The 17,876-nt window shown below is 50.7% G+C and overlaps 1 protein-coding gene across 5 annotated transcripts; it reads left to right on the forward strand.

The window, feature by feature from the left end:
- The first annotated feature begins 3,938 nt into the window (after positions 1-3,938).
- Positions 3,939-15,340, forward strand: MIIP (migration and invasion inhibitory protein). Of its 5 annotated transcripts, none has more exons than XM_055082979.1 (10): positions 3,939-4,056; positions 5,119-5,314; positions 5,564-5,890; positions 6,326-6,407; positions 10,109-10,217; positions 10,303-10,355; positions 11,063-11,192; positions 11,353-11,449; positions 12,421-12,555; positions 15,000-15,340. In XM_055082979.1, exons 2-10 carry the CDS (start codon positions 5,201-5,203, stop codon positions 15,075-15,077), a joined length of 1,125 nt encoding a protein of 374 aa, XP_054938954.1. In that variant the 5' UTR covers positions 3,939-4,056; positions 5,119-5,200; the 3' UTR covers positions 15,078-15,340. The 5 variants fall into 5 exon arrangements, with proteins under 5 accessions (XP_054938954.1, XP_054938957.1, XP_054938956.1 ...); XM_055082982.1 differs by lacking the exon at positions 15,000-15,340 and adding an exon at positions 14,881-14,978; XM_055082981.1 differs by lacking the exon at positions 15,000-15,340 and adding an exon at positions 14,071-14,842.
- Positions 15,341-17,876: the final 2,536 nt, after the last annotated feature.

Here is a 17,876-nt window from a genome sequence, read left to right on the forward strand (position 1 = left end):
AACAGAAACAGACTCAGAGACATAGAAAACAAACTTATGGTTCTGGGGGAGGGATAAATTAGGAGTATGGGATTAACAGATATACACTACTATATATAAAATAGATAAACAACAAGGATTTACTGTATAGGGAACTATAGTCAATATCTTGTAATAACCTATAATGGAAAATAATACAAAAAATATGTATATTTAGCTAAATCACTTTGCTACGCACCTGAAGATAACACAATATTATAAATAAACTATACTTCAATTTAAAAATTGGGTTGTTTTCTTATGAGTTGGGAGAGTTATTTATATAATCTGGATACAAATTCTTTATTAGACATGCGATCTGCAATTATTTTCTCCAGTCTGTGGCTTGTATTTCCACTCTCTTAACAATGTCTTTCAAAGAGCAGAAGTTATTAATTTTGACAAAGTCCAATTTATCCATTCTTCTTTTAGAGATTGTACTTTTGGTGTCATATCTAAGAAATTTCTGCTTAATGCAAGGTCACAAAGATTTTATTCTCAGTTTTCTTCTAGAAGTTTTATAGTTTTAGGTTTTACAATTAGGTCTATGATACATTTTGAGTTAATTTTTACATATGGTACAGATATGGTACAGATAGAGGGTTTTAAAAATTTTGCTTTGTTTTGTGGTGTGTGTGTCTTTAGCATATGAACATCCAATTGTTCTTGTACCATTTGCTGAAAAGGCTGTCCTTTCTCCACTGAGTTGCCTCTGCATCCTTGTCAAAAATTAATTGATCATGTATGTGTGAGACAATTTCTGGACTTTCTATTCTATTCCATTCATTTATTTGTCTACCTTGATGCCAATACTACACTCTCTTGATTACTGTAGCTTTATAATAAATCTTAAAGCAGGTGGCGTAGCTCATCTGAATTTGTTCTTTGTTTTCAAAATTGTTTTGGCTCTCTAAGTCCTTTGCATTTCCATATGAATTTTAGAAACTGTTTGTCAGTTTATACAAAGAAACTTACTGGGATTTTATTTGGGATTGTATTGAGTCTATAGGTCAATTTGGGGAGAACTGATATCTTAAAAATTTGAGTTTTTCAAGCCATGAACACAGTATATATCTCCAATTATTTAATCTCCTTTAATTTCTCTCAACACTGTTTTATAACTTTAATGTATAGGTCTTGTCTTTTTTGGGTCAGATTTATCCTTAAGTATTTAATTTTTATATTTCTTGATGTATTTTAAATGGTTTTTTAAAAATTTCAGTTTCTGATTGTTTATTGCTAATATATAGAAATACGACTGATTTTTGTATATTGATCTTGTATCTTGCAACGGCAAAACCCATTAACGATTCTAGTAGCTTTTTTGTAGAGTCTATGAGACTTTCTGTTATCATGCTGTCTGTGAATAAAGAGAGTTTTACTTCTTCCTCTCCGTTCCAGATGCCTTTGATTTTTCTTATTGCACTGGCTAGAATTCTGCTGTAATATTGAATTGAACTGTTGATAACAGACATCCTTACCTTTTCCTAATTGTAGGGAGAAAGCATTCAGTCTTTTATTATGAAATATGCTGTTAAATGTAGGTGTTTCATAGATGCCTTTTATCAAGATGAGAACGTTCCCTTCCAGTCCTAGTTTGTTAGAAGATTTTTTTTTAATTTTTATTTTTTATAAATTTATTTATTTTATTTATTTATTTTTGGCTGCGTTGGGTCTTCATTGCTGTGTGCAGGCTTTCTCTATTTGTGGTGAGTGGGGGCCACTCTTCATTGCGGTGCGCGGGCTTCTCATTGCGGTGACTTCTCTTGTTGCAGAGCACGGGCTCTAGGTGCATGGGCTTCAGTAGTTGTGGCACATGGGCTCAGTAGTTGTGGCTCGTGGGCTCTAGAGCGCAGGCTCAGTAGTTGTGGAGCATGGACTCAGCTGCTCCGAGGCATGTGGGATCCTCCCGGACCAGGGCTCGAACCTGTGTCCCCTGCACTGGCTGGTGGACTCTTAACCACTGCGCCACCAGGGAAGCCCCAAGATTTTTACTTTTAAAGATTTTTATTAATTTAGTTAAACTAAAAAAAAACCCCACTTCACCCATTTCTCCTACTCCCTGCCTCTTGCAGCCACCAATCTGTTTTCTGTATCTATGAGCTTGCTTTTTGTTTTTCTTTTGTTTTTTTAGATTCCACATATAAGAGAGAAATATAGTATTTGTCTTTCTCTATCTGACTTATTTCACTTAGCATAACGCCTGCAAGTTCCATCCGTGTTATTGAAAATGGCAAGATCTCCCGTTTTTTTACGGCTGAATCATAGTCCATTATACATATATACCACACTTTCTGTATCCATTCATCCATTGCTGGACACTTAGGTTGTTTCCATATCTTGGCTATTATAAATAATGCTGCAATGAACATGGGGGTGCATCTAGCTTTTCAAATCAGTGTTTTTGCTTTCTTCAGATAAATACCCAGAAGTGTAATTGCTGGATAATAAGGTAGCTCTATTTTTAAATTCTGAGGAAATCTCAAACCTCCATACTCTTTTCCATAGTGGCTACACCGATTTACATTCCCACCAACAGTGCGCAAATGTTCCCTTTTCTCCACATCCTTGCCAACACTTGTTATTTCTTGCCTTTTTAGCAATAGTCATTCTAACACACGTGAGGTGATAACTCATTGTGGTTTTGATTTGCATTTCCCTGATAATTATTGATATTGAGCATCTTTTCATGTACCTATTGGCCATCTGTCTTCTTTGGGAAAATGTCTATTCAGATCCTCTGCCCATTTTTAAGTTGGATTGTTTGGGGTCTTTTTTGCTATTGAGTTGTATGAAGCTGGAAGATTTTTTTAAAAATCAGAAATGAGTGCTGGATTTTGTCAAATGCCGGAACATCTCTTTAAGTTAAAAGATTGTGGCACTCCAATTGCAACCACTAAGAAAAAGGGACAGTGCTTGGTGTATTATTCTGTATCTATTGAGATGGCTTTTCTTTCTTTCCTTTCGTCTGTTAATTTGGGAATTATACTGACTGCCTCTAAAAGGTTCTGGTCAAGTCACTTCATCTCTCATGACCTCGTTTTTTGCTTTGTCCGTAAAACGGGACAATAGTATTCATCTTAAAGCGCATTTATGAGGCTGGCATGCATTGGCATATGGAAAATACATGGCGCAAAGTAGGCACTCCATATAAACTTGCCCATATTTTACAGACTGGATCACAGCTACCTGTGTTCATATCTTACCCGCTGCTTCTCTCCCCCTCCTCCAGAAAGGGACCCTTCTTAATTCTTTCCTGCCTCCCAGTGCTTAGTACAGTGCCTCTTGGCACAAAATAGGCATAAGTACTCGAAAGAAAGTATGAAAGCATGGGTCACTGGCCGCCGCCTACCCACAGCTGCATCCCTTGGCTCTGCGGAAGCATCAGGTCCAGACTCTGACACTGCCTTCACCAAACGCGAAATAGCCCGCGGCCTTGTCCTGACCAATCGGAGCCCGTCTTCTGGGGGCCCGCCCCATTCCGACTATCGACAGCTAGACCTGAGAAGTTGACCAATCAGATGTTGAGTGCCGTCGTTATCCCCGCCTCAATGTTGAAAAGGCAGCTTCTGAAGGCGAAGTAAAGCTCGCAAGAGCGTCCCGGCTCCGCCCCACAGCTGACCAATCAGGGCTCCCGGATCAGGCCCCGCCCCCGGCTGCCGAAGCGTACGGTGGCCTGGGCGGAACTCCCTGCAGCGCTGGCGGAGGTGCGCTGCGTGTTTCCGGGGCTTCCAGGAGGTGAGTGAGGCAGTGGCGGGGCCGGGGATGGAGAGGAAGGGCTCGACGGGTTGCCCCACGTACGCCCCCACGGAGGGTCCGGGGCCCGCGAAGGGAAAGAAGAGGGAGGCTGAGTCTGCCTTTCCCGGGGGTCCCGCCCCTTTGTTCCGCGGTACCGCAGCTGGTACTCTTGCTGCCCCAGTGTCTCTTTTGAACGTCGCCTTCCCGTTACCTTGGTGCGGCTTTAGCTTTCCAGAGCGCCGCCGGAGCCGGAGGTGTTCTCTTTAACACTGTGCGGAAACGGAGATCCTCGAACTATAGGTCTGGCCCAGAGTCAGATAAGGACGGGGGCCGGGAGTCCCTGTCCTGCGGATGAGGCTTTTTACCCCGCTTGTCTGCCCCACCCCCCGCACAGTCGTCTGTACTCGCATGTCCGCTGACCCCCTTCCCTGCATGGGTATATGTGGGGACGGCTCCAGGGTAGCCTGGCTTCTCTCTGCTTTAGCCCCTGCAACCGGGCCCTGAGGAGTGGGGAGAGTAGGGTGTCTGTCTGGACGCAGTGTTAGAAAGGGATCGTGTGTACTGGGGGAGACTCAGTTTCTGGTTGGAGGCATCTGGGCTTGGGACTCTGAGGGAAGAGGAAGCCTCTTCCCCTAGTCTGCAGAAATCCCTTCCAGCGGCATCAGTGTGTCCCTGAGCCTGGATCCCTGGGGAGCCAAAGGCTGGGAGAAGGAGGAGGCAGCTTCCCAGGCCCCCCTCCACACTGTTTGGGGAAAGGCTGGCATAACCATGTACCCCGGAGCCCGATTTGGGTTTAAATCCTGGCTTTGCCACCTATGAGCTGTGTGACTTGGGGCTAGTAGCTTAACTTCTCTGAACTTTGGTTTCTTCATTTGTAAAAAAGAAAGGGAAGAAGGAGGGAGGGCAGGAGAGAGGGAAGAGTCCCTTCAGAAATCTGATTTGTGTTGAATTTGAACGTTATCATGCTTTACATCTGTGGACTTGACCTCGTTGTCGTCTACAAATTAATCTAGTAATTTCATAGTTAAGGTTGTTAAAGAGGGATTGATCTCTTTTGACATGTTAGGAAACACACTGTGGCCAGTGTAATAATAATAGGCATTTATTGAGTGCTTACTGTGTGCGCCAGGCACTGTACTAACATTTAATATACATTATCTCCTTTAATCCTTACAACGGTCTTATGAGGTCAATGCTGTTATCATCTGTTTGGCAGATGGGGAAACTGAGGCACAGAGAGGTTAAATAACTTGTCTGAGGCTGCACAGTTAGGGAGTATCAAAGTGGGGCTTTGAACCCTGGCCTCTGGCTCTGCAGGGCAGCCTCCTCAGCGCTATGTCGTGCTGTCTGTCTTGGCTTCAGGTAGGAGAACTTGGCCGTGAGGGCACTCTGTGGCCCGGGAGTCGGTGACACCTGTCGTGGGAAGCCAGCGGATACGCCTGGGATGGTGGAGACCAGAGATCTGGCACAGCTGCGGCAGCTCAACCTGGAGCTCCTGAGGCAGCTGTGGGTTGGACAGGATGCCGTGAGGCGGTCCGTGGCCAAGGCAGCCTCAGAGGTGAGCGCCTTGGCCAGATCCTGGGAGTGAGGGAGGGGCTGCCTAAACCTCAGGCCAGAATCCAGGGCTTCCGGGTCCTCTTGTGCAGCATGCCCATTTTACTGATGATGAGAAAACCGAGTGAGGCCCAGCGTGGGAAGGGACTGGCCTGGGACATGCAGAGGCTGGAGCAAGGATGAGGACCAGGCCTTCATGCCTAGTGCAGGCCAGCTGGGTAGATGGCTGGGTGACCTGGCCTCTCTGTTCCAGTCAAGCCTGGACTCCAGCAGCAGCTACGACTCAGAGATGCCGTCATCCCAAGAGACGTCTTCAGTGGCCTTGAGAGCCTCCTGCCCACAGGATGCCCACCAAGGTGACCCCTGTGATAGGGACGGGGCCAGCTCCGGGGTGATCTCTCTCCCACCTGCCAAGTGCCTCCACCAGGAGTCCCCGGGCCCACTGAGGCCCCACTCGGCTCCCTTGTTGGCCACCTCAGACTCGAACGACCCAGCGCTTTCAGCAGAGCTGGACAGTCTAGACACCCAGGAGGCACAGGCCCTGAAGTCCATCCTGGCTCAACGGAGCAAGCTGTCCGAGGTAATGTGGGAGAGCGGAGCATCCACTGATGGGCGCTTCCTTGAGCCTCAGTTTCCCCCCTGACAGATGCACTCATGGGCAGCCTCGCTCCCAGGGCGAGGCTCCTGGGAGGTACCGTGAGTCAAGTCCAGCTCAGCCTAAGTGCCTGATAAGTTGTGGCCATTAGTCCCTCAGACAGCACTTTGGGAAGAAGGTGACTAGCCCCATTATGCAGATGGGAAGACGGGTGTTCAGAGGACAGACTTGTTCAAAGTCACACATGGAGTGGGGTGGGGGCCAAACTCTTGTCCTCCAGCCCCCACGCCCTCGGCTGAGCCCTGGGGCCCATGTCAGGGTATGAGTTAAGACACAGCCCCTTTCCTCCCTGCCACGTGGGACCTCCTTTGGGCCAGGTTTGCTGGCCTAGCCCTTGCCCCTCTTTGCCTCCCTCCTCAGCCGAGAGTGACCAACAAGGAGTCTCCAGTGCCTGAGAAGAGCTGGCGCCTCAGACCGTTCCTGGGCTACGACTGGATTGCAGGTATGGCGTGCCCGGGGTGCGGGTGGAGGCGCCAGCTTGCTTATGCCCCTACCTGCGCCCCCAGCGGGCGCTGCTGCTCTTTCTCCGACTGTTCCACCCCCCTCGGTGAGCACCTTCGGTACCACGTCTCCTGTCTCGGCCCTTGGCACGGTGACAGGCACGGTGACAGGCACAGAGATGGTGCTCACCGAGTGTTTGTTGAATGAATGAACGAATCAGAGCTGCCATATTTTTTTGGCATTTATTGTGTGCCAGGCCCCTGTGAAACTCTGTATGCGTGTCATCTCTTTATGTGTTACTGCCCATCCCCCCACAACCTCAGTGGCTTCCTGGCTGGTCTCCCCTCTGGCCTCTTTCACCCCCATTATCATCCGTTTTCATCACAGCAGCCAGAACGAATTTTTAAACACGGGAATCAGATCACGTCAAGCAGAGTACTTAGCACTTAGAGTAAAATCTAAAATCCTTATCTAGAGTTTCGAGGTGTGATCTGGCTTCCGCTTGGCCCCGTGACATGGCCTCTAACCATCTACCTTCTGACTCCTCACGCTGGCCTCCTTGCTGGTCCTTCAACCTGCCATGCTCACGGCCTCCTCGGGGCCTTTGCACTTGCTGTGCCCTTTGCTTTGAACGCACTTCCCCAGGTTCACACCTGCTGGTTCCTTTTCGTCACTGAGTGTTCAGCTCAAATGGTAGGCCTTCCACGAGCACAACGTTGTGGGGCCACCACATCTGCATCCTTGCCTATTGCATCACCCGTTTGTATGTTCCTCGTATCATTCATTCATTCTCAGAAGTCATCTTGTTTGCTTGTTTCTTGTCTGACTTCTCCAGTGGACTATAAGCTCTGTTGGAGCAGGGGCCTGGCCGTCTTTTTTGTTACTGTGCTCCCCGAGTCTGAGCCTAGAATGGTGCCTGGCACGTAGTAGGCCCTCAGCCAACGCTGGCTGAGTGAGTGAGTGGGCGGCCCTAGGAGGTTGGTGCTATCGGACCCTCACTTTCACAAAGGAGGAAACTGGTGTACAGAGAAGTTGAGTTGCTGCCCCAAGGCAGGTGCTCCGTGGGGCTGCTGAGACCCTGCGGTGGTGGGGACACAGGCCCCATCCCAAGGACTTCCCTGACTGCCAGCTCACTGCTTTGCTTCCCGTCTCTAGTAAAGTAGAGGCGGTTGCCCCCTGCCTGCCCTGTGTGTGTGTGTGTGTGTGTGTGTGTGTGTGTGTGTGTGTGTGTGTGCGCGTGCGCGCGCGCACGCCTCTCTCCCCCCTTTCCGAGCCCCCGTCTTGTCCCTGCATTTGTGTGCTTGGGCCCCATCCCTTCTTGGCTCCCAGAGGGTTTTTTTAAAAATTAATTAATTTATTTATTTTTGGCCGCGTTGGGTCTTCATTGCTGCACGCGGGCTCTCTCTAGTTGTGGCGAGCGGGGGCTACTCTTCGTTGTGGTTCGTGGACTTCTCACTGCGGTGGCTTCTCTTGTTGCGGAGCGCGGGCTCTAGGCACGCGGGCTTCAGTAGTTGAGGCACGCGGCCTCAGTAGTTGTGACTAGTGGGCTCAGTAGTTGTGGCGCATGGCTTAGTTGCTCCGCGGCATGCGCGATGTTCCCAGACCAGGGCTCAAAACCGTGTCCCCTACATTGACAGGCAGATTCTTAACCACTGCGCCACCAGGGAAGTCCCTCCCAGAGGGTTTTTTCCCTGTAATTCTCTCCTCTCCTTCCTCCACCATCACTCTGCCCCGTCAGTATACGAACGCCAGGGAATATTAATGACAATTTATTTCAGTGAGTGCTTATTATGTGCCGGGCCCCGTGCCAAGAGCTTTCCTCTGCTTCCCTCCCATTGACTCCTCACAATAATCCGATTAGGTGGATGCTGTTATTGTCCCCACTGGCAGATAAGAAGGCTGAGGCATCAAGAGACTGAAAAACTCAGCAAAGTCACATCTGGTCAGGGGTAAAGCTGCAGTCTGTGATTTCCCATCCTGAGGAAGCATCGCTCCCTTTACATCCTGCCTTTGCTTCTAGATACTGCCCGTGTTCTCTGCTTTTCTTTATAACAAAACTCCTCAAAAGGGCCATCTAGACTCCCTGTCTCCAGTTTCTCTCCCCGACTTTTTCTTAAACTGGGCTTCAGCCCCTGACACCCTCCGACGCTGTCTTCGGCCGGGTCAGCAGTGACCTCTGCGTTGCCAGCTCCAGGCTCAGTGCTCAGTCCAGAGCCTTCTTGGCCCCTGGGTAGCGTGGACACTGCGGCCACTCCCTCCTCCCCAAAGCTCTTTCTTCTTCTGACTTCCAGGCCCGGGTCCCCCTGCTGGCTCTTGCCCACCTCCCTGGCTGCTCTGTCCAGTCTCCGCTGGATCCACTTCCTTGTTCCCAGTTCCAGAGCCCCCCTCACCTCCGCCGCCGTGCCGAGGCTCTCCACGCTCTCTTCTCCCTGACTTTATCTCTGCCCGTGCTGCTCCTCTGAATCCCAGACCTGTATATCTGGCTTTCTTCTCTGCAGAGCTCATTAGGTGTGTTAGACTAATCTCAGGTCCAAAATCAAGGTCCTGATTTCCGCCCCACCTGGTCCTCCTGCAGTCTGTTCTACCTCTGTTAGTGGCAACTCCATTTATGGAGCTAATGGCCATAATCTTGAGATCAGCCTTGATGTTTTCCTTTCCTTTTCACACACTGTGCATTCTGGTAGTCCTGCCTTCCACCTATTTCTAGAATTTTACTGTTTGTGTCCACCAGGATGCCTGCAGTAGCCTCCAACTGGTGCCCCTGCTTCCCCTCACCTTGCAGCAACCAGAAGGGGGGTCCTGTAAAAGTACATGGCTGATCTGATTGCGTCACTCCTTGTCCCCAAACCCACCGCTGGCTTCCCAGCCTCATCTCCTCCACCTTCACTCCTACACCTATTTTACCTCCTGGGTGTTCCTCAAACGTACCAACCACACCTGCCCCAGGACCTTTGCATTTGCTCTTCTGTCTGCCTGGGAGGTCCCCACGGCTCCCTCCCTCCCTCCATCAGGTCTCTGCTCAGGTGTCACCTCCTCAGGGAAACTTCCTCTGGCTCCCCTGCCCTACCAAGTTCAGTTTTCTGACTCTCTATTTATTTATTATCTTGGGCTGCGTCGGGTCTTAGTTGTGGCACGCGGGCTCTTCATTGCGGCGCACAGGCTTCTCTCTCTCTAGTTGTGGCGTGCAGGCTCAGTAATTGCGGCACGTGGGCTTAGTTGCCCCGTGGCTTGTGGGATCTTATTTCCCTGACCAGGGATCAAACCCGCGTCCCTTGCATTGGAAGGCAGATTCTCAACCACTCGACCGCCAGGGAAGTCCCTCCAGACTCTCTTTTATTTCCTGGCAGGTGTCACCTCTCAATGTTGTATTACAGGTTTCTTTGGTGACTAGTTCGTCTGTTGCCACATTAGAACGTAAGCCTCACGAGGTCAGGGGCTTTGTCTAGATCGCTGTTCTTTCCCCAGCACATAAAACAGCGTCTGGCCCACAGTAGGGGCTCTATAAATATTTTTTGCATGGACGATTGGATATACATGAGGGTAGACAGACACGAGACAAAACCAACAGTCCCATGAGCGGAGGGTCCCCTCTAGGTCTGTACGAGGTATGGTGGGGTCAAAGCAGGTGGCCTGCGGTGCCGGTGCCGAGCATCCCCTGCGTCTTGGCCACACAGCAGCTCCTTTGTGTGTTGCCCACTCCAGGATCTCTGGACAGCAGCTCTCCCGTCACCAGCAAGCCCGAGGCCTTCTTCTCGAAGCTGCAGAAGTTCCGGGAAGCCAACAAGGAGGAGTGTATTTGCAGTGACCCCAAGTGAGCAGGGGCGGGCGCAGGGTGGGCAGGGCGGCTGGCTCAGGGACTGTGTCACCCTGGCCTGCTCACCCTCTCGCCCTCACAGATCCCAGTTCCTAGGCCTGCAGGAGAGTGGTGCTGTGGAGGGGGACCACGAATGTGAGTGTAAACGCTCGGCGGCCGCCCCGTAGCCCAGCTAAGGCCTGGGGGCCTGGGGAGGCAGCTGGGGATGGGGGTAGGGAGGCATGAGGTCCGGGAAGGGGGCCGCGAGCCTGGGGTGAGCTGAGGCCTGGCCTCAGGGGGAGCAGGGCCAGCCCTGTGCTACCCACCTCGCCCCTCGCCCGCACCTTCCGTTTCCTCCCAGCTGCCTCATTTTCCCACGTGTCCCCACTCCCTCCCCCTCCTCTCCGCACACGGGGGGGTCGTCTGGGTGAGCAGCGGGGGGGGGGGGGGGGGGTGCCAGCTCAGTCACGTGAGCACCCCAGTCTTTGCTGTGGGATTGCACGAGCAGCATACAGTGTATACGTGTGTGGACATATGTGTGTGAGGCATGTTCACATGGATGTGTGTGTGTGTGCACCCTGTGTGTGTGATTACAAGTGTAGGCACGCTCATGTGTGTCCACAGATAGGCCTGTATGGAGCCGTGCTTTGTGTTTGCACGGATGACATTTGCACATGTGAAGTCGCCGGCGTGTGCACGCGTGTGTCATGCTTGAGTAGAGGCGGTGCTCAGTGTTGTTGCATGTGAGCACGTGTGCGTGTGCATGCTCTGTCTGTGTACACGTGGGCGGGCCTGTGTGGTTGGGGTCCAGGAACCTAGGTTCCCTGGCTGAGGGGGGCTTCTGCTTCTCATGGGTCTCACAGGTGTGTATTGTTACTGTGTCAACCGGCGCCTGTTTCTGGTGCCTTCGGATCCTGGCACCCCCTGCCGCCTGTGCCGGACACCACGGGGCCAGCGGGGTCCGGAGACCCTGGCAGAGCCAGCGCAGGTCAGGTGAGTGGCCAGAGTAGGCAGGACACCGCGGGGAGCCGTAGGGGCAGCCGCAGCTGAGGACGAGAGCAGAGCCTGGGGCCTGTGGTTTTGAGGGATGGCAGGATGGGCCACAGCAGCCTGGAGGCGCCTGCAGCAATGCCCCCACTGTCACCCCCGCCAGGGTGAGCATCCCGCTGTCTGTCCTGGACCCCCCGCACCGGTACCGCATCCACCGGCGGAAGAGCTTCGACGCCTCCGACACGCTGGCGCTGCCCCGGGTGAGGATGGCCTTGGGGCTGCCCCCTGTCTGGCCCAGGACACTGGACGTGTCCTGAGGCCCAGAGGGCCAGGGACTGTCCCAAGGCCACACAGCGAGGCTGGGCTCAAGGACTGAAGTCTCTGGAGTTTGGGCTGGGCCACTTATGTCATATGTACTGTGCTTGTTCCCTGAGGGAGGCTGGGCTCCCCACCCAGCCTCTGGCTTCCAGGAGGACTGTCTGCCCGTGCAGTGCGTTGGCCTAGTGCACACGGACCCCCTTTCTTGCGCTTTTGTGGCCACATGCACAGTCCTTACGGCGATTATCTCATGGAGCCACAGCGACCGAGAGTGCAGGTCCTACTGTTATCCCACTTTACAGATGAGGAGACTGAGGCAGAGGGGAGGTGACTTGTCCAAGGTCAGCCGGATGGAAGAGCCGGGATTTGAACCTAGGCCCTTTGTGTCTCCTGGGTAGGACAGGGGTCACTGGGGACCCCACTCATTCCCAGTTGAGGCCGGAGGTGCTGGGGTCGCGGGGAGGAGAGGGGTACCGAGGAAAGTCAGTTTGCTCATCTGTAAAATGGGTACAGTGTACTATCCTCAGGCTCATGGGTTGGGCAAGGAGCAGGTCAGTGAGTCAATACCTGTCGGGGGCTTGGGGCAGAACCTGGCACACAGGACAGGCTCCATCAGCGTCCGTGGCCTTCCCTCCACCCATCTGTGCCCGGGGCCCAGGGCCTGGGTCAGCAGGGTTAGGAAAGGGAGGCCTGGGGTAACAGTGGTGGATAAGACCCCTGCCCTCGGGGAGCCTCAGTCCGTGGGGGACACTGTGATTGTTTGGGGGGGCCCCTTCACCCTCATGGGGGACACAGCCCTGTCCTAGAGGATGCTGCCAGTCCAAGAGGAGAGGTTCAGCCCCTCCCTGGGGTGTGCCCAGTCAGTGGGGAGCCCCGCTCCAGGCCAGGCACCTTAACCCTTTGCTCTCCACAGCACTGCCTGCTGGGCTGGGACATTCTTCCTCCGAAGTCTGAGAAAAGCTCAGCCCCCAGGAGCCTGGACCTCTGGTCCAGCGTCTCTTCTGAGGCCCAACGTCGGAAGCTGTCAGCCACCAGCGCTTCTCACCAGGTACGGTCCAGGGTGCCCTGGGAGAGACAGATGCCCTGGAGCAGCCTGAGGACCGCAGAGTCCTGGTGGGCAGGCTTGGGGTAGGAGTGCAGAGCCTGGATGTCTCTCTGTGGGGTGCCCTGGCCCTGACCCACAGCACCTCTCCAGGCACCACTGCTCCCCGCTGGCTACCCCACCCCACCCTGGAAGGTGACCCCAACCCTGAGATCCAGAAGGGGATGAGGCTACCCCCAAAGAGGCCCCCCGACACCCTTCCCTTCACTCTCCAGGCTGTGCCAACGCGGGTCCCAGCCCCCATCCCGATCTGGTCAGAACCCTCCGTGCCCCAGCCCCGCGCCCCCCGGCTGAAGCCCTGAGGACTGGCCACTGGGAGGTGGACAGTGCCCCTACCGTCGTTTCAGCCTCTCCCCTCCGCAGGGGCGCCCATGAGAGGGGAGCTTTGCCCAGCCTCAGCTGGAGGTGGACTCAGGCCCCACCTTCCTAGGCTGGGCCGGTGGGTGGCCTCAGGCCTGTCTCCTTCCTGGGGACAGAGGAGACCCTGGGGTTGGGAAGAGGGGATTCTGTGACACGTTTGTAAATAAAGCTCAGCACTCCCTGCAGCTCCAGATTCCCACATGTGCCGGCTCTGTCCTGCTGATGCCCTCAGAGCCCTGGAGGTGCCCTGGCCTCGGCCTGCCCCCCCTCACTTGCAGAAGGACACCTCTGACAACCTGTGCTGGGCGGGGTGGATCCAGCGCCCTGAGTGTGGCTCTTTGTGCAGCTTCTAACTCTGGGTAGGTGGCCTCGCCACCAGACAGGTGGGGGTGAGGCTCCCCAGAGTAGGCTGAGGCCAAGGTCAGCGTTAAAAATCCATCTCAGCAAGGGGCTTGGGGTCTCCGGCTGTTCCCTGTGGATGAGGCTGAAGCTGTGACAGTGGGGAATGAGTGAGCGCTCCCCTTATTCTTGGCCCCTGACACTGGGGTCCAGTGATGGAGGGACTCTCTTGAAGTCCCTGGGCCAGGTGGCTCCTTCACTCCCATCTCTAGCCCAGCCCTAGAAGCCACGGGTGATCTAGAACCCTGTCAGGGACACCTGGGGAAACAGGGCCAGGAGGGTTGGAGCCAGAGGCAAGGTTGGCCTAGAGCCCACATCTGCCCTCCTGGATTAGTAAGCTGCACCTGTCTTTATACTCCCATAGGTTGAACAATGTGAAATTCCTGATTTTTAGGATACAAATGGAATAGCTGGGGAACCGAAGCCCAGGGAAGGCATGTGCTTTTTCTGAGGTTTCTAGCTTAGAGCCGTGGAACTATGGCTGTGGTCCGTGGCTCCCACCTGGAGCTTGTGAAGCTGAGTAAACCTTTCCCCATCCAGCACAGCACATATATTAGTCAGGATAAGCGAGGTTATGCCACGGTAACAAATTAACCCCCACATCCCAGTGGTTTGACATAGAGCCCTATTTCTTGCTGACTTGCTCATACTACCTGTCTGTCATGGGTCACATGGGGCCTCTGTTTTGACATCGTCTTTCAGGGACCCAGGCCAATGGAGGCTCCACTGTGGGGGACATCACCAGTTGCTTCAGCCCAGAAATGACACACAGGTCACTTCTGCTCATGGTTCATTGGCCAGAACTAGTCACAAGGAGTTGGGACATGGAGAGGGCTCATGGGGTATTGGGTGAGCGTTACTGTCCTCCACATCCTGACTTCACCAGCTCTGTCCCCGCAAGGCAGGCCACCTGCGCAGCAAAGGCCATTCGCAAAAATAGCAGACACTGCGAGCTCTCGCCTAAAAGTCTTCCCTTGCTCCATCTGGGGTTCCAGCCTCCAGTGCCTTCGGGAGCCAGGCAAGTAGGGTGACTGGGAGAGGGGGAGCTCAGGGCCACCTGGCAAGCATGCATCCCCTCCAGAGACTTTCAAGTTCAAATGCCTCTGATCCAAAGTACGTGTGGGCAGATTTCAGCAGCAGGTCATGGTTTGCCACTTGATTCTAGCACCTGAAGAAACAAAGTCTCTTCCACATGTAATTTTTTAAATTAATTTTTAAAAATTTATTTTCGGTATTATAAAACTTAACAGAATTTACCACTTTTATATGTGCGGTTCAGTGGCCCTAAGTCCGTTTACACTGCTGGGCAACCGTCACCACCAACCATCCCCAGAAGTTTCTTCTTCTTGCAAAACTGGAACTCAATACAGATTAAACGCTAACTCCCTATTTTCCCCTCCCAGCTTCTGGCAACCACCATTCTACTTTGTCTATGAATGTGACTATAGGGACCGTATACAAGTGGAATCATGCAGTATGTCTTTTGTTTCTTATTTGGCTTCTTTCATTTAGCATAACGCCCTCAGGGTTTATGTTGTGAAGTGCCAGAATTTCCTTCCTTTTTAAGACTGGAAAGTATTTCCGGGGCTTCCCTGGTGGCGCAGTGGTTAAGAATCCGCCTGCCAATGCAGGGGACACGGGTTCGAGTCCTGGTCAGGGAAGATCCCACATGCCGCAGAGCAGCTAAGCCCGTGTGCCACAACTACTGAGCCTGTGCTCTAGAGCCCGCGAGCCACAACTACTGAGCCCGCATGCCACAACTACTGAAGCCCGCGTGCCTAGAGCCCGTGCTCCCAGCAAGAGAAGCCACTGCAGTGAGAAGCCCGCACACCACGATGAAGAGTAGCCCCTGCTCGTCGCAACTGGAGAAAGCTCGGGCACAGCAACGAAAACCCAACGCAGCCAAAAAAATAAATAAATAAAATAAATTTATTTTTTTAAAAAAGAATTTCCTTGTATGGATCTACTGCCTCTTGTTTATCCATTCATCTGCCGATGGACCTTTGGGTCACTTCCACCTTTTGTTATTGTACATAATGCTGCTATGAACATGGGTGTACGAATATCTGTTTGAATCCTTGCTTTCAGTTTGTTGTTTTTTTTTTGGAGTATAATTGCTTTACAATGTTGTGTTAGTTTCTGCTGTACAATGAAGTGAATCAGCTATATGTATACATATATCCCCTCCCTCTTGGACCTCCCTCCCATCTCCCCCATCCCCCCAGCTAGGTCATCACAGAGCACTGAGCTGAGCTCCCTGTGCTACACTGCAGGTTCCCACTAGCTCTCTGTTTTACACATGGTAGTGTATTTATGTCAGTCTAATCTCCCAGTTCATCCCACCCTCCCCTAACCCCGCCCTGTGTCCACATGTCCGTTCTCTACATCTGTGTCTATTCCTGCCCTGGAAATAGGTTCATCTGTACTATTTTTCTAGATCCCACATATACGTGTTAATATATGATATTTGTTTTTCTCTTTCTGACTTACTTCACTCTGTATGACAGACTCTGGGTCCATCCACATCTCTACAGATGACCCAATTTCATTCCTTTTTATGACTAATATTCCATTGCATGTATGTACCACATCTTTTTCCATTCATCTGTCGATGGACATTTAGGTTGTTTCTGTGACCTGGCTGTTGTAAATAGTGCTGCAGTGAACATTGGGGTACATCTGTCCTTTTGAATTATGGTTTTCTCAGGGTATCTGCCCAGTAGTGGGATTGCTTGGTCATATGGTAGTTCTATTTTTTGCTTTTTAAGGAACCTCCATACTGTTCTCCACAGTGGCTGTATCAGTTTACATCCCCACCAACAGTGCAAGTGGGTTCCCTTTTCTCCACACCCTCTCCAGCATTTATGGTTTGTAGATTTTTTGATGATGGCCGTTCTGACCGGGGTGAGATGATCCTCATTGTAGTTTTGATCTGCATTTCTCTAATAATTAGTGATGTTGAGCGTCTTTTCATGTGCCACTTGGCCACCTGTGTGTCTTTTTTGGAGGAATGTCTGTTTAGGTTTTCCACCCATTTTTTGATTGGGTTGTTTTTTTGACATTGAGCCTCATAAGCTATTTGTGTATTTTGGAGATTAATCCTTTGTCCATTGCTTAATTTGTAACTATTTTCTCCCATTCTGAGGGTTGTCTTTTCATCTTGTTTATGGTCTCCTTTGCTGTGCAAAAGCTTTTAAGTTTCATTAGGTCCCATTTGTTTATTTTTGTTTTTCTTTTCATTACGTGGTGGGTCAAAAAGATCTTGCTGTGATTTATGTCAAAGTGTGTTCTTCCTATGTTTTCCTGTAAGAGTTTTATAGTGTTCAGTCTTACATTTAGGTCTCTAATCCATATTGAGTTTATTTTTGTGTATGGTGTTAGGGAGTATTCTATTTCATTCTTTTACATGTAGCTGTCCAGTTCTCCCAGCACCACTAATTGAAGAGACTGTCTTTTCTCCATTGTATATCCTATCTCTGGCCTTTCTATCCTGTTCCATTGATCTGTATTTCTGTTTTTGTGCCAGTACCATACTGTCTTGATTACTGTAGCTTTGTAGTATAGTCTGAAGTCAGGGTCCCTGATGCCTCCAGCTCCGTTTTGGTTTCTCAGGATTGCTTTGGCTATTTGGGGTTTTTGTGTTTCCATACAAACTGTAAAATTTTTTTCTAATTCTGTGAAAAATGCCATTTGGTAATTTGATAGGGATTGCACTGAATCTGTAGATTGCTTTGGGAAGTATAGTCATCTTCACAATATTGATTTTTCCAATCCAAGAACATGGTATATCTCTCCATCTGTTTGTGTCATCTTTGATTTCTTTCATCAGTTTCTTACAGTTTTCTGAGTACAGGTCTTTTACTTCCTTAGGTAGGTTTATTTCTAGGTATTTTATTCTTTTGTTGCAGTGGTAAATGGGATTGTTTCCTTAGTTCCTCTGATCTTTCGTTGTTAGTGTATGGGAATGCAAGAGATTTCTGTGCATTAATTTTGTGAGTTTATTTTTGTGTATGGTGTTTAGGTAGTGTTCTATTTTCATTCTTTTACGTGTAGCTGTCCACTTTTCCCCGCACCACTTATTGAAGAGGCTGTCTTTCCTCCATTGTATATTCTTGCGTCCTTTGTCATAGATTAGGTGACCCTAGGTGCGTGGGTTTTACTTCTTTTCCAATTTGTGTTCCTTTTATTTCTTTTTCTTCTCTGATTGCTGTGGGAGGACTTCCAAAACTATGTTGAATAAGAGTGGCAAGAGTGGACATCCTTGTCTTGTTCCTGATCTTCGAGGATATGCCTTCAGTTTTTTACCATTGAGAATGATGTTTGTTGTGGGTTTTGTCACATATGGCCTTTATTATGTTGCGATAGATTCCCTCTATGCCCACTTTCTGGAGAGTTTTTATCATAAATGGGTGTTGAATTTTGTCAAAAGCTTTTTCTGCATCTGTTGAGATGATCATATGGTTTTTATTCTTCAGTTTGTTAATATGGTTTATCACATTGATTGATTT

This window comes from Physeter macrocephalus, unplaced genomic scaffold, assembly GCF_002837175.3.
Source record: "Physeter macrocephalus isolate SW-GA unplaced genomic scaffold, ASM283717v5 random_423, whole genome shotgun sequence".
Taxonomy (NCBI): Eukaryota; Metazoa; Chordata; class Mammalia; order Artiodactyla; family Physeteridae; genus Physeter; species Physeter macrocephalus.